The sequence below is a fragment of the Gambusia affinis genome, linkage group LG17, assembly GCF_019740435.1.
Source record: "Gambusia affinis linkage group LG17, SWU_Gaff_1.0, whole genome shotgun sequence".
In the NCBI taxonomy this organism is placed as follows: domain Eukaryota; kingdom Metazoa; phylum Chordata; class Actinopteri; order Cyprinodontiformes; family Poeciliidae; genus Gambusia; species Gambusia affinis.
In genome coordinates, this window is record NC_057884.1 from 13,627,845 (window position 1) to 13,648,755 (window position 20,911).

Consider the following 20,911-nt stretch of genomic DNA (forward strand, 5'->3'; position numbering starts at 1 on the left):
TTTTTTTTGCATGCATCATCAAAATAAGGATATCTTCTTAAAAACAAAGAGAAAAAAAGTAAATACTTTCAGAAACACATCAGAGGAATAGTTTTAAATGTAACATCCAGAAACAAGAGAACAAACTTGAAGACTAAATAGGTGGATACCGCCATCTAGTGTACGACGCTTAAACTACAATATCTTTAAAAAACATTTTGTTTCCGACACAGATGATTTACCAGAACGGTTTTATTTATTTTCAGCGTATTCATTCAGAAATTATCTATTAATATTTGCACATACGATATGATGATTTCCTTCAGACACTCTGCCACACATAATAATTAGAAACAGGTCACACAAGACAATGAAGGCAACGCAAAAGAACTGCAAAAAAGATTCACATAATCTTCACTGGAAGGATGTTTCACACAAAAATATCAAATATGAAACATCACAGGTTAAAAACAAAGCGCAAAATGAAAATATTCAACCTTTGTTCAGCCAAAACAAAGTATTTGTCAGCGGAGAGGTTCAGAAAATAGAGGTTTACACCAGCAAAGATGAAAGGAATGTTTCTTTGATGAGCGAGTTTCTTTGGTGACATTAAAAGAGATGAAAGGCACACAGTGATCTCATAAATAAAGCAGCAAAAACCAACTGTCACAAAGTCTTGACTATAGGATAATATAAAGTTAACTTTAGTAATCCTGCAGAAAAGCATTGTTAACTACATGTTTCTTCCAATTTGAGAAAGGTATAATCAGAGTAATAAATAGAACAAAAAAGATGCAAAGCACCCCATTTTAAGAACCTTTGAAAACTGGACTTGAGTTACACCCTGAAGGAGTTGTGGGTCGCTCCTGAACCTCAAGCCCAGCTTCATCCTCAGACATCAAACTGTGTAGTCCAGTTCTGCGTTTAGGTTTGAGTACATCTCGTAGATGGCATCTACAGTGGTGGTGTAATTTACCAGGAAGAGACGCACGTTTGCCAGACAGTCCTCGTCCTTTACTTCTTCTCCCTTTGACAGGGCCTTGAGGAAGTTTGATCTGTAGGGAGCTGCAATTAGCGCTGCCTAAAGGACACGCAGAGAAAACGAGAGGAAGAGTGAAACCACCAGTTACTGTAATGCTGTGTCAACTCAAAAGTCACATGATAGTCTGCTTAATATTGCAAGGAAACAAAAAAAGAAAAGAAATTTTCTAACCTATTGCAACTTCACAGTATAAAATAAAAATAATAAAAGAGTCCTTTGCACACAAGATGTCCAGTATTCAGCTTTCTCTGCAGCATGGAATCTCATAAACCTAATCTTTTTGTGATGGTGAATGATTCATACGAAGCACCAGCAGGTTGTGCTAACAGCAACACCTTTTGGTGTGGAAGCTATTGCTGAGGGAAAAAGTTAAATGTTTTCTTAGCATTAGTTGGAGCTAAAAATTAAATCAGATGAAACAGATCTGTACACAAACAAAAGGTAGAAACTAGTGACATGTTGAGACATTCCTGCGGTTCAGTCAGACTGCCCGAGAGCGAGAAAGAGTGAGACTTTCAGCAGATACTAGGAAAATTACAGGAAAATTTTTATCTTTTGATCCTTCAATATGGAAATGAAATGTTGGCAGTCATTTGGAAATCTCAGCGTTTGGGAAAATATCCAATTTCTCTTTGGAACACACACACATACACATATATATCTGTTTCAGGGATGGCAAAACCAAAGTTTTCTGAACCACTGAATCAGTGAGAGACAATTGTGTTGAAATATGACGACAACTCATGGTCAACCTTCAATATTGTATCCGGGCGGAACAGTTAAGGGCTCCGGAAACTCCCACAGCGTTTAGATTGTGCCCTCTTTCTAAGCACTGCTGGTTAAACAACTCCACTCTGACTTCATGCATAGTCCGACACTTTGCCAATATGTACGTAATTGAATGTGGCTTCTTTTGGGAAGCCATCTGATTTTCTTAATCAAGTGAATAATATTCACTTGATTAGCTCTAGAGGTAAACAAATGACCTCTAGAGCTAATCAAGCAATGATGACCTCTAGAGGTAATCATTGCGGCTCTAGAGATTGGTGCTAAGTTGAGTCATCTGTTTGGAGAATTGCATCACCAATCGAAGCTGCTGAGAACCGTTCACAAGAACCGCTACTCTGTTACACACATGGTGTGTCATTTCCTCTGTTCTGTCCTCGATATTTAATGATCGCTCACACCAAAAGGTGTAGAAAAATGTTTTTGCATGTCCTGGTCTCATTGAGGTGATCTGTGAAATATTGTTCCTTTGCTCTTTTGAAGGAGATAACAGAAGAAAAGCCTTTACTAAACACACTAAAGAAGCCAGCATGAATATGTGCAAGAATAACATAATACCAACAAAACATTCCTGGCTAGTTTTCAAATGAGAGATTTCTTCCACGTTAACCTTCTACTTACGGTAAAAATCTTTTGAACGATCCAACCATGGTATTTCTTCAGAGCGTGCTCATAGGCTTTGTTGATATTGACCCGAATAAGGTTAGGGTTGTTCTCATCTCTGTCTCCATCTGCCAAACTCTGCAACAAAACCTGTATGAATCGGAGACCCCTGCAGGAGGGAGCAGAAAACACACCCATCTATTGCTACATAATGTAAGGGACAATGTATTTAGTATGTATCCGTGTCTCTTTAGTCATGTTATAGCCACAGAGGTCAGTGTGTTACGTCGAATGTTTGTAAAACAAAAGTCTGAAAAGTGTGACCTGCATTTATCGTCTGAAGACTTTTGCAGCCTCTAGCCATTTTTCATTTGACTTTACTTTTTATTTAGCTCCATCTTTCTGTTATCTTAGCGAATTCCTTTATGCTTGTTTGAGGATCATCCAGGAACAACGGACAGCAGGTCGTACTGAGGAAATTACTCAGAGCTTGTTTGCTTTTCTGCAGTATTAGTTTTATGATACATGTACTGTTTCACATGCAGACGCAAAAGTTCAGATTCTGACCAAAAATACCATCATATAACATTTGCTCTATCTCTCATGTGGTCTGGAGAAAAGTGCAAATTGAACTTCTTACAGCCTTGTATACAAAGGTCTGCCACACTTTTGAGATTTTCCTAAGCAAAAACCTTTCCTTTGAAATCTAAAGAAAGTCCATCAAAGTTTGGAAAATTTCAAGGGGAATAAAAACTTTTGCTTCATGACAGAAGAGAAAGCAGCTCACCTCTTGAGCCACATTAGAGCTAACGTCGCTCCAACTTTAGGCCATTCTCCTTTGTGGGTGTCTCTCTCTGCTTCCACAATATCCTGCAAGGTGACATACTTTGCAGGATCCTGATCATAAACTGCTCTAATTTTCTAAGGAGAAGACAAAAGCACATTTGGTTCAAGTTTGCATGAAAGGAACCGCTCCATTAAGCATTACACCCATCTTGCAATTTAAATGTATTGCAGTAGTATGAAAATACATAGAAGGGGAAACAGAGTGTGCCTGTATCTCACCGTTATATTCCCATTAATGTCAGATTTGATGATTGAAAACACTTTTGATCCCAAGCAGTCTGCAAGAGAAACGGATATTTGAGAGCGCAGCAATGAAATATGAATGACTTCATGGCGCATGTGCCGGGCTGAGAGGACAGAGTGAACGCGAATGTGAGCTCAGGGGCAGAGGTGGAGGGAAAAAAAAAAAAAAAACAGTGAATGGATAGTTTCAGTAAAGTCACAATGGGGTCAATGTTCGCTCTGTTCAGCGTGTAAACAGTTTCTCTTTATATAAACCCAGCCCTACAGATCTAACTTCCTCCCGTGACATGACTGCTGTTCCTGTTGCGTAAAATGTAAATATCTCCTCGTAAAAAGCGATCGCACCGAGATAAATGTCAAATGTTGAGTAATCGAAATAACCTATCGGAAACCGATCCGTCAGGCGTTCGCAAAAAGTCACCTGGTGAGTTCTTTTAGTTGTTCAGGTGGAACTTTACTCACCGAAAAACGGAGGCAGGGTCGACACATTGTCCAAGAACGTCTTAGTGTCAACAGACCTGTCAGCAGGAAGTTCTGCAAATTGATTGTCCAATAAAAGAGACATTGTACCGTCCTGTGACAGAGGCGAGAGAGCAACAACAGCTCTCTTCTGAAAAAAAAAAAAAAAAAAAAACCACGAGAGGGAAAAACCCGGAACTGTATTCTTCTCAGATGGGTGTGGAAGAGCTTCCAGCCCACATCATCATCATCATCATCGCCGCCGCTTTTCTTCTCCTCCAACAGGTGGCAAATAACGCAGGGGAGCGAGAAAAACGCAACACACGCAGAAATAAAGACAACGACCAAGTTTAGGTTAGTTATAGTTTATTATACACTAAACGGAGTTTTCAACTGAGGCAGGACGAGGCTCAAATGTACAGGGAATTAAATACCAGGTTGGACGCCAGAGTGGAAAGACTAAGCAGGCTCAAAATGTAAAAAAAAAAAAAAGAAAGAAAAAGAAAAACATTTTTTGGTGTAAAATAATACAATTCCTCTTTCGTGTTTTAAAAGCCGATTTTAAGATAAATTTGATTTAATTGTATAATTTATTATCAAAACTAACGCACTTTATTTGAAATGTGACTTTGGTGCAAGTGCCCTCGTCTTGAAATAATTGTTTTAACTTCCCCTCACCAGGATAGGTATAGAATCAGTAAAACATTTCAAATGACTCTTTTCCTTCATCCCATTATCCAGCTTCATTCAGAGCACTAGTATTCATGGTTAAAAACTCCCAAAGCAAAACAAATTTGGAGTAATTTCACATAAAAAAATATTCTGTGATTTTAAAGATAATAGATTTTTTTTTTTTGGTAAGGTCCACTCATCAGAAAATATATATATATATATATTAGAAGCTTGTTTTTAAAGTTCCAAATGTATATGGATTACATGATTAGGTTTCAACAATATTTTGCATGAAAGTGTGAAAAAACAGTTTCACATTTACTTAGGTTTTCCTATGTATCTAAAAGGTGAGTTTCAGTTTCAATAATCTTTCTTTATTCTTGAATCACATCTGCCAGAGTAAAAATAGATGACTTGGAAAAACGACCCAGTACTTTTAATACCACCCTGAACCTTGGGGTCAACCTCAATGGAGGAAAGTAGCAATAAGTTTCTGATTGGCTGAATATTTTCACTCTTAGCATCGGATGTCAGTCGTCGATTGGAAATCTCTGACACAATCTTACAGTAAACTCCTAAGATATGAAATATTTGGTTTTGCTTTTTTTTTTTTTCAAAGCTGCAAAACAACCAGTTTCTTAAAAATCTTCAAATATTTTATACACTTCCTTAAGTGTATTTATTCAGTTGCCAAAATTATGTTTTTTTTCTTCCTTTCTTACTCTTCATCTAGTTGCAAAACCATCATTTGTAATTTAAATGTAAAGCTTTTGCAGTTCAAATGCACAAAACAAAACTAACCTGGGCAGACTGCAGGTTAGAGTCGGAGGATAAATGTTCAGGGGAGTATATTAGAAACAAACCTAAAGTGATCCTCTCTAGCGCTTGCTTCGTTACACATCACGTCTTCATAAAGAAGAAGAAAAAAAAAGTTGCTGGGCTAAAATAAATTAACTTAATATATGCAACATCAGTTACATCATTAATACCCTGAAGGGATTGTGGCTGATGTTTTCTCAGTCCCACCAGATTGCCCAATGTGCATTTAAAATAATCATACTACAAATATTCTGACACTTGTTTGCAGCCTAACATTTACAAAACCCAAAAGTAATTAAAACCTGGTAAATAGTTTATTTTAAATAAAGCAGATTTGAAATAATTGTGGTCTCATTTAAATAAGGTGAAAGCATCCTGGCGCTTTTCTGAATGTGTGATGCAGTCTGCAACGTTTTCTACTGAATAAAAATATATTTTCTGTCAAACACACGTCAAGCCGTAGTTTTAAAAGTGAATTATAGAAGATTAGTTCTCATAATGCAAAGTTGACATAGAAGAGAAAGTCTCCTGGAAACATAGTGAACATGTTTTATGTTTATGAAGTCTAATTAAACCTGAGTAACATGAAAAGAACTACAGTTCATTTCCACAACTGGGTCAAACTCATCTGGCTCACTATGATCTACAATAGGTACACAGAGGTTACGGTTACTTTATTGTGGGCTGTAAGCCATGTAGCACTACGCATTTGACCACAGGAAGAGTGTAAAACACTTGATTACAGCACCACAGCAAATACACTGAGATCACAAGTTATCTTTAACTAACTGCCCCAAACAGCAGGACGAATGTTAGCTGTGTTAAACAAAAGCTTATGAAAATAAACACTGATATTTGTTTAGAGGTATGACATACATTTTTAAATAGAATAGCATTTGGATTAATCTGATAAAGAATTGCATGGATACATATATCTTACATATTTGCATAATGCTGTTAAAATTGATTCAAAGTGGTTTTCACACATCCCATCGTGGACGCCGCATTTCAGAGCAACTTCTCTCCCTCACACACGGAGCATTACAAGTATGGCTGTAACATTATAACTCCAATAACTACTGACACTTTACCTAAAGAAGAAATCTTCAACCAGCTGAGAGAGAGACAGAAGCATAAATCTCCTGCTGGATGGAATGAAAGTGTGCTGGTCTGAAACATAGTCTAATACACAGAAGGCGTTTTGTGTCATCGTCACAGTCGGCTTTCTAAACAAGTGTACACTTTTAAGCAAGCAACATCACAAAGATTTTAGATTACAATACAGCCACCGTCTCCTAAAACAACAGTTAGAAAAATAAACCATCGTCACTGGAGTAAACTGGGGAGGGTTTATCAGTTGTGGTCCTTGCTGGTCTGAATCTTTTGGACCATGCCAGAAAGCAGACGTCAAGAACCACAACAGATGTCAAATACAGTACTGAGGAGAAAGACAAAACACAAAGAAACTCTTTAGAACTGCTTGTTGTTCTGTTTCGGTTCCATAAGTGCACAACGTTGCACTTTCGGAAACTAGAGGGATTTAACTCTGCGAGGTAAGGATGTGTTTTTTCATAAATGCACTGCACAAAGACAAAAGTTATTTTTTGATGACTTTATGATTCTGAATCCTTTGGTGAGACGTTCCCACCCCGAGGAATGTGTGTGAATGCCTAGACTCATTACTTTTGAGGAAACAGAAATATAACACTGATTAAAAAGAAAGCCTAGCACTGTAACAGATGGATTGCGCATTGAGTGCTTGAGAAGTGTCTTTGGGTTTAGGTTAGTTGTTGTTTTCTTTGGTTGTGACAGTAACAAGTTGCTTGGCAGCTTTGGCAATGTCATAGGCACACTGGATGACCTGCTGAGTGACCAGCTGGATGTCCGATGGGCAGGGATTGTGCTCTGCCGCCTTCTGGCACTCTCCGTGAAGTCGGCTCGCGCTCGAGGTCAGCAGATACAGAGAATTTCGCACCGTCTCCGAGGACGGCCTCTGTTGAGAGGGGAAGGCAAGAAGTTGAATAAAAATGCTCTTGAAGCAAAAGGGGATATTTAAGACCCGTCAACAAATCTGCTGATTGTTCAAGAAGTGAATACCTTGGGAAACAGGGCGGCCATCTCAGTCACAGCCAAACGGATCTTCTCAGAACAGGGCAGAAAGCTGGAAAAGACAAAATGCTGAATAAACAGGTTCTAAATGCTCTACTGAGTACAGAGACATTTAAATGAATGTTGTTTTTAGCATGGTTTTCAAAGTAAATTCATTTTTCTTCCTCACGTTTGTTAATGTGATTTTAAAAACCATAACAACTGCTGCCTGTTTTTATTAATAAACGAAACACTTCATGCTCAGCATTTTACTTATCAAAGTTTTCAGACCATTAAACCCTGAGTGGCATTAACGAATGCAATTCTAAAACATTGTACATGCAGGCCTGAAACAATCAAGTTGTATATTTTAAGAGTTTCTTCAACTTTCACCGTCTGAAATTTAAGAAGGTGTCAGAATAATTAAGTTCTCAAAACGACATAAAAAAAATTACTTTACAAGATTACTTTATAACTTACTTAATACCTAACATATAACTTATTTAATGATTTACCTTGACAGAGATTTACTTAACTGACTTAAATGACTTTAATGTTTTACATCTAGGCTACTTGATGTCAAAACCCTTTACTGGAATGCGGTGATGCATGTATTAATCCCAATCTATCACAGGAAAAATATCACCTTCATGTACATGTAGTCAGACAAAGAAGGCAGTGACGACACTCATTCACAAAACAACACACACACATTTTTATTGTTTTTATGTTAAGAGGCACAACAGAAAATTAGAAGATAAAGCTGGAGCCTGCAGCAGTCCACACCAAATTAATGCAACGAGGGTTGCAACTAAATGTGTGGAGGTTAAAGAATCAAATCTTCCTCACACTGTACTTCACACAGTTTGGTTCTGCAGCTGCCCCTCGACTACCATATAGGACTTAACATGATGAATTAAAACAGACTATTTTTTTACAAAAACATCTTAGAATATTAATCAACATTGAAAATACCACCCAAAAATAAATTTTGTCTGGCTGGAAATGAAAATGTGAAAGAGTGCATTGTGTCAGCAATACCCACGAAAGACGTTCTCACATGATCTTAATGAATTTTATTGACCTCTAATGAAATGTCTGCCTTAAATCTCTCAAACAAACAAACACACTATCCAGAAATGCTCTCGCTATAGATAAAAAATAGTGATGAAGATCTCTAAACAAAGTGGTTCACTTGTGTATCTGTAATTATTGTGATATCAAAATGATAAGAATCAAACAGTTCCCACATATTTAGGGGTTAACAGGCTACATGTCATTGTAGGCAAATCTGAACAAACAGCTAAGATAAAAGAAAAGATTTAGATTGAAAACAAGAGCAGACAACAGACAAGAACAAATCAGCTGCATGAACAGCCAGAGCCAGTTAAGGCACATCCAACTGGCTACCAGACTCCAAACCAGTAGTTCCAGATCTTTAGTTTTCTTCAACATGTGACTGTGTTTAGCGTACAACTCAGCATATATTAGTTAACAGGCTAGTTGTGAAACAAGTGGCATACAAATCCCATAGCATGGCTTCTAAAAGGCACTGACCAAGAAGCTGAGAAACCTTCAGCTTGAGCAAATCTAAAACACAGCTGGCTCCTTAAAGTCAGGTAGAAATGCATCATTCAACAGGTTTAATTCATTTTAAACCATGGCGTCACACTTCAAATCAAAATGCTGTACCTTTCATGCTTGGTCTCCTGTGCAGCTCTCAGGAGTTCCTGGATGTTCTTGGTGATCTGCTCCGTCTTGCAGATAACGTCCTCAGTGCACGGCAGGGTGGCATCTTCTTCACCTTCCACCCCCGTTTCCACTGAGTCAGGAGTTGCTTCCGGACTGCTACAAACACAAAAATACAAACACTGAATTCCTCCTAAAGTGAAGTTCAAAGTGAAATTAGAACCAAGTCTTGGAAGAAGATGTTATATTTATATTGACCTGGTGCCAGGTTAATTTAATGATTACTCTTCTGGCTGAATTAAGTGCATGGTCTGAACATTTTTATTGTTGTGTCCATAAAAGTAGCCCTATATCATTTATCGTAAAAACAACTCACTGCTTGTCACTTAACATTTTTTAGTAGTATTTGTCTTTAAAGTATCTCTAAAATTTCAATCTCAAGGACCCAGATCTGATTTTTTGTCAAGTCAACAGGTTTGGTAAAAACATACAAGATGGATTTTTTTTTTCTGCTTCATATTGTATGCCTTTTGTTTTGAATAACAAAACAAATGATTAGTAATCATGTTTTCCCCACACAGCTGGTCACCTAAAACAGATTAATGGGAAAAAGTAAACATTTATTAGATATAGTTCACAAATGATCAATATTGTCTGAATATTTAAAGATTAATATAAAGGGCCAGGTTGACTGATCCAAAGTCCAAAGTTTGAGAAGCACTGCTCTAAATCTACAATAAAAAATTGCTTCACTTCCCAGTCAGCAGCACTTTGCACAAGCAAGTCCCCAGTAAACATACAACGTTCCTACTTACCCAGTCTCCTCGAGTTCAGAGTGGTTTGGAGTAGTGTCATAGTCGCTCTCCAACATTGTACCGTGTCCTCCAAGACTACAGCCCTATAATGATACCAATGTATTACTATCAGTCAAACACAGAGTGACTAATGATTACAACACACGGTAAAATTGGGAAAATTTACTTCATGCATTTCAGAATCAATGTTTCGTTCTAAAGCAAATACAGAAAAGGAGGAGAAAAAAAAATATCAAGTGATTGTGTTTTAGACATTCATAGCACAGCTGATGCAATTAGTAGATGTAATAAAATACAGATGGTAGCTAAGTGTTCTGTAATCAGTGAACAATGCCAAAAAGTACTTTGTGTAAAGCTATCTCATGTTTTTATAGAGATGCACCAAGGAATCAAACGGAGACGGAACAGACTGATTTTAGGCTTGATTGACTATAAATGTGATCGACCGGTCGAAAACTCAAAAATCATCTCTTTTTCAGGCCACAATCTTTAGTGTGGACACTGTTACTGAGTGAACAACATTTACCTTTAGCCATTTTCAGTATCAGTGACATGTCTAAAACATAGAGGAACCATAGAAGTCATTTTAAAGGAAACTAAATTAATCTGGATTTCTGCTGTTCCTACAGAACGCGAGATGGTGAGGAAGAGCAGGACCTTTTACATAGATAACAGAAAGCAAATACGGAGTACAAAAAAAGTTTCTCTTGCATTTTTCAGCTTTCAACCTCCATCTGTAATAGAATGGACTGGATTTGAAAATGTTGGCAGCCTTTTGGAAGTCTCAGCAGTAAGCATCTACATTTTCTAAGAATACACAGAGTGGCTTCTTCGGCTAGCAATGCTAATGGCGAATATAACACATGAAGACCGTTTAACATGCACTGAATTTCAATGCAAGTCTATTTAAGATTGACTACTCACAGGCAGTACAATGCAAACATCAGGAAGCCCAAACAAAAAAAAAAGCTTAAATAATTTAAAATTAGCTCAAAATTGGTCTCAGTAGGTCAGAGCTATATAAAAACCTATGATCGGAAAATGAACTTGAAAAGTCGTATCAGTGCATCTCTAATCTTGATCACTGCAGCAATGTGATCATTCAGACAGCATCTGTGCAACATTTCATAAATTTAATGTATACTTTCAAATCTGCTGGGTTTGTTGAAGTGACTGGACCATAGCAGAGGTACTAAGGTACATGCATGCAGCCAATACTCAGAAAAAGCAGTTCAAAGACAGGTCTGGAGAGAAAAGACTGTGGGGTCAAGCAAGAGGACAGTTTTCAGTGTCCCTGGAGGCTCCAACTGAGCCAAGGGGACTTTTGGTACTCAACCCTGCGAGATCTCTCATCCCACGACCAGGACAGGGGAGAGGGGAAGGTAGGGAGGGAGGAGGCAGCTGTCCCCAAAGGGCCCCTCCCAATCTAGAGAAGGGGTCAAACCAAGTTGAGCAACACCATTGAGATCCAGTAAATGATTGAAAGAATAAATGAAAATCCAACACCAGCCCCAAGCCAAGCATCGTCACTTTAAACATGAGCAGGAGCGCCGCTGCTCGTGTGCTTACGTTGGTGGGAAATGGCTGCAAAACAACTCCGTCGTCATGGCGAGCCGTGTCCACTCTGTGGGAGAAATGTTTCGGAGCAGAGCCCGTCTCATACATCGACATGGCGCGACCTCCGCGGGGTGGATGTCGACCAAAGGGCCCCTGGGGATGCTGTTGTCCGCCGGGGGTTTGCCATCTCAGCGTTGTGTTTTCAGTCTGCAGGGAGCTCAGCTGGAGGCAACAAAGAGACGTGTAATTTAATCTTGGCTGGAGGTCGCTTTCCCCACAATAAGTCTGTAATCAACTGATAAGCCTCAAGGTCAAAGGAAATACTTTGTTGTAATGCTCTATCACACAAAAGGAGAGCTCTCCTTGACAAATGAAATGCTGATAAAGCATGTTGATAAAAACTCTCATGAGAATACCCACCAGAACCGGTTTCCTTTATTTATGAGTAAAAATTGATGGTGAGAAACGTGACTTTTACAGCTTACTGAGCAAAAATCCTCAACATGCAACTTTTCAACAGAGTGCAAGTCTTATAAAGACCACCAGAGAGGACATCATTTGGTTAACCGAAGAAGACAGTTTGCAGCATTCAAAAGTAAGTCAAAAATGTTTTAAACAAATTAACTGATGACTCCATTAGAAGCATCCTGGTCATGTAGAGTTTGTTTTTGTCTGTAGAGTATGCTGTGTTTTAATACGCTCTGATGAGGATGTTTCTTCCAATATGAGAAATGAAAGGATGCGAGTTGTGTGTTTAACAGACAAAAGAATCTTTGTTTCCTTCTGAATAACCCGGATCATGTTTCTAGAAAGAGACCATGCTATTGATCTGAATCTGCTGCCCTCAAGTGTGACCAGAAATGTTAATGGAAGAGGACTTTCTGAAACATCAGTAACAGTGTTTAAAACAGGCAAGTCTGACATGTTTAAAAAATTATGTAAGACAAGACAAATGTGTAACTGTAGTAAGAAATAAAGTGATTGTGGGTGGTATTTGGCAGATGCTTTCTGGAGGTGTAAGCGATCTACTCTCAGTTCATATTTCTAGTTTGTAGAGCCAACCTGTTGCAGTAGTCCAAACTACATTTTCTGTTCCTTTCTGAAATCTTCTACTAAACATTTTCAGCTAGAATGGTGATTTTTAGAGGTATGCTTGCTATGCTGCTGGGATATTGTCTCTTTTTATCATCCGTTTTAATTGGTAACCATTCCAGTGAGAGCTGCTTACATTTGGAAGAGGTTTATTGGGCTCTCTACATTAACCAAACACAGGCATAATACACTAAAGCCCCAAAATGTTCTAAGGATGTCTCAAATGTAATCTAGAAACATTAAAAAAAAAAAAACCTAATGTAAACCATGCCTTTAATTAATCGTGGAAGGGAATATAGTAGTCTGATGGAAGATGATGACATACTAAGAATTTATTTAATGCAAATTTATGTAATGTGAGGAAGATAAGACTTTAGCAGCATCAGCTCATAAAATCCACCCAACCACGATTAGTTGAGACTCTGCCTCCTCAGCACAGTGTTTCATAAATTTCATCTGCCTGTTGCACATTTGCAGATGAAATGGGGGGACAGCAACAGCACATTACTATGAGGCTGGCAACATGTTAAAACTAGTGCAGCAATCAACCAAATCAATATGCCTCAAAGAGGATAGAAATGCAATTTGTTAGGTGCAATAATCCACAACTACACTTGCACTGAAATATTAATATACCGCCATTTAATTAACGTCCACAAAGAGATTAATACTGCAAAACTGTTCATTTTATTCATACTCTCGCAAAATAATTAAGCACATACAACACAATCCATAATTTTACTAACCTTGCTCTGCATCATCTGCAGTTCTTTACTAAGATGACAGTTGACTTTGAGAAGCTGTTGTATTTTGGCCTCTGAAGCAGTCAGGGCACTCTTCACCTCCATGAACTCCTGCACTGTAATTGGTCCATCAGACAGATCAGAAGACTCTGAGCTCTAATGCAAAAGAAAAAAATATATAGAAAAGATGTTATCAATTTTAAATGTCAAGAAAGATACCGACGTTCAGTGTGAGAGACTGGTTTCTTAAAAAAAAAAATTTACCTTTGTCCTCCCATGGTTACAGCTGTCCCCACATGAGGCCTCTTGTACTGGATCTTCATCAGATGCCACACTGTCATAATCTGGTTGATCGTTGTCTTGGCTCTCACTGTTGTGGCGACTGTTTATCCCCTGAAGGATCAGCTCAATGTTATCTGATGGCAGAAAGAAAAGTCAGTGATGAAGCAGGAGAGAAGCTACAAAGAGATCAAGATACTAAACAGAGCATATTTAAATTCCTCTTCTGAAATTGCAACTGAAAATAACATAAAGAAACAAAATAGTCATGGGGGTGGTTTGGCATTTCTTGATTAATCATCAGTTTAACACCTTGTATGTGTGACTCATACCACACATACTCCTACTTGATTCAAACTATAGAGCTGGTGCTTTATTGGAAACTTAAAACATATAACCACACAACCTACCTGGAAAAAAAGCTCAGAAATATATGAACAATGTGAGTACGGATCGGTGAAAACAAAAATTTCCTTCATGTACCTTTCGGACTATCGCAGGAATTACCCCACTGTCGTCGTTTAGCGTCTGCTAGAATATCAATAACCAAGGTGGCAAATTCGTGAGCGCTAAACCTCGCCAATTTCTGACGACCCTAGAAACACAAAAGCAGAAAGAAAAACTTTCAGATGTCAACTACTTGCACAAGAGCGTTAGGTTTTAATATGAAGAAAACTTGCCTGATTTCTGGTGGATGAATATTCAGGGTTGACCGGCAAAAAAGGAACAACTGTAGTGTCTGTGACAAGAGTGCTGTGATTCTGAGTGGCCAACCAGACTGAAATATGAGGGTATTTCACATGAAACATTAGAATGAAAATAGAGAAACACAAGGAGAAAACAAATAAGACTGCATACAGAACATAGTTTTATTTTAAGAAGTTCAGAACGCCGACCTGCATCAGTTTCTCTTCTATCCACTTCATCATAAACATCCATGGCAAGTTCCTCAAATTGATGGTTACTTAACTAAAACAAAAGCTGAATTAGTTACTTATTTTTAGCCATTTGTACAGAAATTTACCATAACTGAAGACATCTTACCGACTGGAGCTTCTTCTTTGCTGCCTTTGCAAAATCTGACAAATCGAGACTGCTTTGGACAAAAGAATTCAAGCCATTACTTTACAAGGTGAAAGAAAAAAATTCCAAAATATTCCAGCACATAAAGAAACATAAAATAAACACTTACTCGTTTCTATTCCATCCAATGCAGCACAGAGTAAAATACACGGTAAACACCGACTAAATATTTCTTGAGGTTCACAATAAAAGCTCAATTCAATAACCAAATATTATAAACTAAGGTGGATTTCATAAAGATTTTAAATCTTTAATTTCTTCCTTTCAATAATCTCAGATTTAAAAAAAAAAATAAATAAATTACCTGTCAGCCATTTGTGGAATGATGAAGTGCTGCCCATTTCTATGATCTAGGACAAAGCAATCCCAAAACGTGATTTCCAATGAATGACTATATATCGCTTCTCTGGCTTCCTGTTAAATCTTAAACTGACTTCATTGACTTTGAGTAGACTCACCAGGTCTTCTGCCACACAGATAAAATGTTAACCGGTCAGTGAGTTCATATTGTATCTCAACCAGCCTCTCTGCCAGCTCCTGGTGCCCAGCTTGTCTGCAAATATGACACATGAAAAGAAAGTTTTACCACCATCTGCTGATAAAAATGACAAATCTAACGTGAATAGTGTTGGGGACTAAAAAAAGTTATCATGATCACATTCAGTATAAGACATTCAAAGTATTGTTACTTTAATGATTAATTTCATCACAACATAAAAACTTTGGTGCCTTAATTCTTCAAATGATTGACATCTTGTCTACATAATATTGATGTTTCCATTTTTATTCAAAAAAATGTTTCCAGAACTAATACTATAGTATGTAATAAATAGTTCTTACAGATATCTTTATTTTCTTTGTCTTCATGTCATTGTTAAACTGGATTAACAGAGTATTGCATTCCGTCAACAGCTTAGACCATTGGAGTCTGTTCTTATTGTTCATTGTAGAAAAAGCATGCTAGATATGCATCATGTCAATTATAGGTTACATTTCTCAAATTTCTAGCTTCACTACTTCAACCCTTTTTCTCCCCAAGTATTTCTCATCAACTTCTGCACAAAATAAAACACTGATCCATAACCACAACATACTAAGCTTCATACCAGCTTGAAATGTTTTGTAGCAAAAGTGGGAACCTCATACGGTGTGTAACATTTCCTGTAACACATTGACAAAGCGATGCTTCCAAATGCACAGTGAGTTAGGGAACTTCCAGAACAGCTATAACTGTTAGCAGCTTTCTTTTTTGTACAACAAACTCTCACCACAAAGCTCTGGGTACAGAATTAACTTCTGTGTTTTTCAGGTGAGACATAAATCACACTTCTTTGTTTAAAAACAGAATGTTCCTACATGCGGCATGTTTAAAATGATATAGTTCCACCTAACTAACATCAAATTGCTCTGTACCATGATTAAACAAGCTGTTGACTGAATGCAATATTCTGTTAATCCAGTTTAACAATGATATAAAGACAAAGAAAATAAAGATATCCATAAGAACTATTTATTACAAGCTTTATCAGTCTTAAGTTTACCTTGCGTTGTCAATCGGTGTCTTCCCACTGGAGTCCAGAGCTCCAGGATCGGCTCCATAAACCGCCAAGAGCTCAGCTTGTAGAATCTGACCTGCCTTTGCTGCTATATGTAGTGGGGTGTTACCTTTCTCCTAAAGTCAGAATAAAGCAAATTTTGCACTTTGGAATTGACATAAAAACACAATTTGGACAATGTTTTTATATTTTGAGCACATTTTTCAAGACTTACTGGGTGGAAGAAGTTGGCTTGTGCTCCTAGAGATAGAAGTCTGAGGCAGGTCTCCAGGTTCCCCGTCCGAACACTGGAGTGGAGTTGCTGCATGAAAATCAAAAAGAGGTTTGTTGAAATTTAAATGTGAGGTTCGTTCACACATGGTTTGATACATGTATTGAAATAAATGTTTTTTTTAATGCTTTATGGCATATAGCATCTACAGAATCTAGGAGTTTTGCATTTTAATATTCAGATTATACGCCTGGCCAAAATGTGAAAATGTCAGCAGAACTGAGAGCAGTTTATCGATCTATAAAAAGAACGTAGCAGGATGCAATTTTCACACAGACTAAACTAATTTACATAAACCCAATGGGGATGACAGAAAAAGAAATAAACTTCCTTTACTCTGCAAAAGCACAGAAACATTTTAATTCCATTATCATCTGTCATTTGGGTTCCATTGTTGCCAACACAAATATGCTAAATCTTTATTCCTGTACTACTCATGAAAAAATAAAATCAAATCAAAAACAACTTTTTTACCTTACTGAGATCCTTTGCAGTTACACTGTCATCATCACGACAAGGCATCCGATGGACATAAGCCAACATCTGATATTTTGCCTTGATGAACTCCGTCTTGTTGGGGCTGCAAATAAAAAAAGTCCACCGGTGAAATTGAGAGAATATTTCTACTTTCACTAACTGCCGTGTCATGTTATTTGTTTTCTGTGATTATTCTTCTGACTAGCTATAATAAATCAGACACATCAGCTTTCCAGATTCCCCAAAGACTGAAACCCAAAAACTTTTATTTGAATATTTAATTGACACTTGATTTAAGAGGATGTTGAACTTTTACAGTGCTGGTCAAATTAAGTTCACATCCACTCACATTTGTCTCTTTTTCCTTATTGATTCGGTACAGGAGTGATCCCTCCCTGTTATCTAACTAACTGTTCAATAATTACTTTGTAAATATGAGCAGAGCATTGTAATAATTAAAAAAATAATAGATGAGATTCTCCTTGTTTAGTGAATGACTCAACAGACAACATGAAGCAGCTGAAGGCTCTGTGTTTCACAGACAAACTTTCAAACCTAGTACACATTCCCAACAACTAGAACTCAGACTAAGAAAATAATTTAAGGCAAACTTTTAAATTAAATTATGGTCCTTTTAAAAAAATCTAACAATTCGCTGAGAATTTTTCTGCATGTCTGTTGGTTGCTAATAGTACGCGTTTTCTCAATGTGTGAACTGAACCTATCACAGCTGTGTTTACACGTATCTGAATGTTTATGTTTAGTCCACCAGTGTGACACTCGACTAATAAAATATTTACACCCAGAAACGGATGTTATATTCATGACACTATCCTGCAGATTCTGTTTTCTTATTCTATTCTTTATGACTATAGATAGCTTTTTAAATAAAAGTTTAATACTTTTCTATCACACTGATAACCTACGGCCAACTAGGAGTTGTTCATACTTCTTCAAACTAAACTTATTTTATGGGAAGATTGAGGAAGTTTTTCCAAGTTGGCTGAGACTGCATCGCAATGAGTCATGGTCATTGCACAGAGGGCCAATTGTGCATATTCACTGACCCCAAGTATGAAAATCCATGTTTGCTGCAAACCGTTATACAAAGTGCAAGCAAGCATACCAAAATCTGCAGTGACATATATATAAATCTTTAAAAACCCACTTACTGAACTCTGTCCTGAGGGTTGGCTTTGCGTTTCCCACTCGCTGATGAGGAAGGATCCAGAAGGCTGTGTTCCCATATGGAATTTGCTCCATTGCCATATAATGTTTGGACCATCTAGAGCAAGACACAACTAGTTGGAGTTGAAGAACACAAAGCCTTGCAAAAGTATTAAACTCCTTTCCTTTCTCTGAGGAACATATACAGCAATACTCCACATGATACCTGACTAATATAGAGATATTCTGCAGAGGTAAAACCTTTTCACTTATGCAGGCAAAGGTACCGCCAATATACGGTACTTGCAATTGTAATTGGCACCAAAAGATAGTTCAACAAAGTATTAGGGGTATGAATACTGCTGCACATCACAAGTTTCAGAATTTTTTTAATGTATAATTGAAGACAATGCATAATTTCACTCAAAAGTCGATTTGTCACATAAAATACTAAATAAATATCCTGAAATTTGTATTTTTTTAACATGCTAAATGAGAAATAACTCAAGGGTTATGCAAACTGTGGCAAAGCAGTCTGCTGACTGTGTATCCTTGTTCATTGATCTGTGTGGAAGAAATGTCCGATTGCTGAAAAGATTTTCATTTGATGTTTGTTTTGAGGGGCTTGTGCTCTTGTATTACTCACCTGCAGCTGAGACGGAGGCCAAGAAGACTGAGTCAGATGTCTGACTTGAGAGCTGTGTCGCCCGAGACCCCGGTGGATGCTGCAGCACTCGTCGCAGATCAACACACCTCTGTTCACAGAGGCCCAACGGGGCTCTGCAAAACACATGCGATGTTTGTTAATTAGCTAGCTCCATTATGTATGAACACTGACCGTTATTCACAAATTTAATCTCAAACTGCCTCTTTGAAATATTCTGATAGAAAAATCACAGAAGATATATGTGACATTATTTTCAACCAGTCACTCAAGTAAAAGCATCTTTTTTTTTTCCGATGGATGCTACCAAGTGTAAAGCTAACTCCATGTTAGTACTGTTAATTATTTTAAACATACAATTTCATTATTACATAAGTTACCATTACTGCACAACAACTACTACATCACAAACAAACTTACTCAGGAGTAGCGCGTTTACCACAAATATATTTAGCACTATTACTGTCTGTCAATGAGTTGTCACAGTTCCGAAATATTAATTAGTTTAGCCAACCGGACGTAGCGGTTAGCTAGTGGGTTAGCTAGGCAGCTAACGTAAACGCTAGCTAGTTTGGGACCGTACCAGGAGCGCTGCAATCAGCGCAGACCTCCCTGCTTCGCACTCGCTTTGACATCTCTTACGCAGAAATCCTCTCAGTCCGGGAAGAGAAAAGATTTTCCAAATGTATATTACAACGCAAATAGTCCTGGTCGGTAGGCTGTATTTGAGCAAGGCAAGACAAGCAGCTGTGTGTCTGCCCTCCTCCCTCCTACTGTTGAACAAAGCGGCGTCTCGTTCCAATAAGTACCCTGTGCTTCCTTGTCTGCTTCCTTCCTCGTTTCCTTCATCGTCTTTTTTTCTACTTAATATCGGAGTTCATGGTTGAAATTTGCAGGGCTGTTGTTGGTACTTATGGTAAAGATACGTGAAAAGCCTTCAAGCAAATTGATATTTTGTTGCAGTGAAATTATGTAAATTTGGAAATCTGAACAAAATCAATTGAGCACATTCTTTCAGAGAAGAGAAAAATTATCATAAAGGAAAATTATTTTGCTCCCCTGCTGTCAATACTGACACTACATCAAGCCAACCACACAGGACTTTGTCATAAATTTCACAAGGACACAAAAGAGTTTTTGTGTATTTGGTGGCTGTATGGCTGAGTACCAAGGGCGCCATGAGAGATCATATCTCACATGGCGCCCTTGTGAGATATGACTTGTACATTCATACACCAAAAGCAGCAGGTACATTAGGTATTTTGCTAATTATTTTTCATTGACTATGTTCCTTCAAGTCATCAGTGGTGCAAAATTCAACTCACTAAACAAAGAGTCCCAAAAAAATATCCTAAACCCAAAGCTCTTTTTCCACATTTTGACACGATTATCCTCCCCATACTTCACTGTTGTTGTGTCTTCTAATATATGTTACACATCTCTGCAGCAACTGCACAACTTTGCACCAATGTTTTTAATTCTGAAAATGCCAGAATAGGATATTGCAAAGCACAACATGTATCATATTGTTGACAAAGTTGAACCTTTATAGAGTATTTGTTGAATGTGAGAAAATCTGTAACTTTCTGGCAACATTTACAGAACATCCCTGAAGGTTGTACACCATATAACCAATTTAGATTTTAACCCTTTTATCTAAGGAAGAAAACACTCAAAAAGTACCTTGCTAGATTCCACCAATTTTTATTGGTTATTTGGATTTCTACTCAACGAATAAAACCAGCTCTCAATCTAAGACTTTATAACTATCGCTACTACCCAAAAAGTCAGGGTTATTTACACAATTTTATTCAATTCAAGTAATCAATAAATTCAATAAAACAATTACTTCTACACTTTTTTTTTTACTTCTAAGCAGTCTGTTAATGTGCTTTTGCAGAAAATTTAATATGCATGCATATCTTGTATATTTTTTTTAAATTACCCTACTCAGTTGCACATTTCTTTTAATCTGAATATG

General features: G+C 37.5%; 2 protein-coding genes across 7 annotated transcripts; both read right to left on the bottom strand.

Annotated features, from left to right (window-relative positions):
• Nucleotides 1–213: 213 nt before the first annotated feature.
• On the bottom strand, nt 214–4,185 carry LOC122846964 (glycolipid transfer protein-like). The gene is made up of 5 exons (XM_044144263.1): nt 3,962–4,185; nt 3,476–3,534; nt 3,198–3,331; nt 2,429–2,579; nt 214–1,060 (listed from the first exon to the last, which is right to left on the bottom strand). The coding sequence occupies exons 1-5, from the start codon at nt 4,062–4,064 to the stop codon at nt 878–880; spliced, it is 630 nt and encodes a 209-aa protein (XP_044000198.1). The 5' UTR covers nt 4,065–4,185; the 3' UTR covers nt 214–877.
• A 1,804-nt stretch (nt 4,186–5,989) lies between these two features.
• On the bottom strand, nt 5,990–19,722 carry git2b (G protein-coupled receptor kinase interacting ArfGAP 2b). 6 transcript variants are annotated; one of them, XM_044144256.1, is made up of 21 exons: nt 19,514–19,722; nt 18,913–19,046; nt 18,272–18,384; nt 17,097–17,202; nt 16,566–16,652; nt 16,337–16,467; nt 15,254–15,348; nt 15,100–15,145; nt 14,905–14,910; nt 14,757–14,808; nt 14,609–14,681; nt 14,393–14,490; nt 14,196–14,307; nt 13,698–13,849; nt 13,437–13,589; nt 11,611–11,820; nt 11,378–11,467; nt 10,042–10,124; nt 9,230–9,385; nt 7,547–7,610; nt 5,990–7,442 (listed from the first exon to the last, which is right to left on the bottom strand). In XM_044144256.1, the coding sequence occupies exons 1-21, from the start codon at nt 19,563–19,565 to the stop codon at nt 7,233–7,235; spliced, it is 2,223 nt and encodes a 740-aa protein (XP_044000191.1). In that variant the 5' UTR covers nt 19,566–19,722; the 3' UTR covers nt 5,990–7,232. The 6 variants fall into 6 exon arrangements, with proteins under 6 accessions (XP_044000191.1, XP_044000193.1, XP_044000192.1 ...); XM_044144258.1 differs by lacking the exon at nt 14,905–14,910 and having other exon boundaries at nt 14,757–14,805; XM_044144257.1 differs by lacking the exon at nt 14,905–14,910.
• Nucleotides 19,723–20,911: the final 1,189 nt, after the last annotated feature.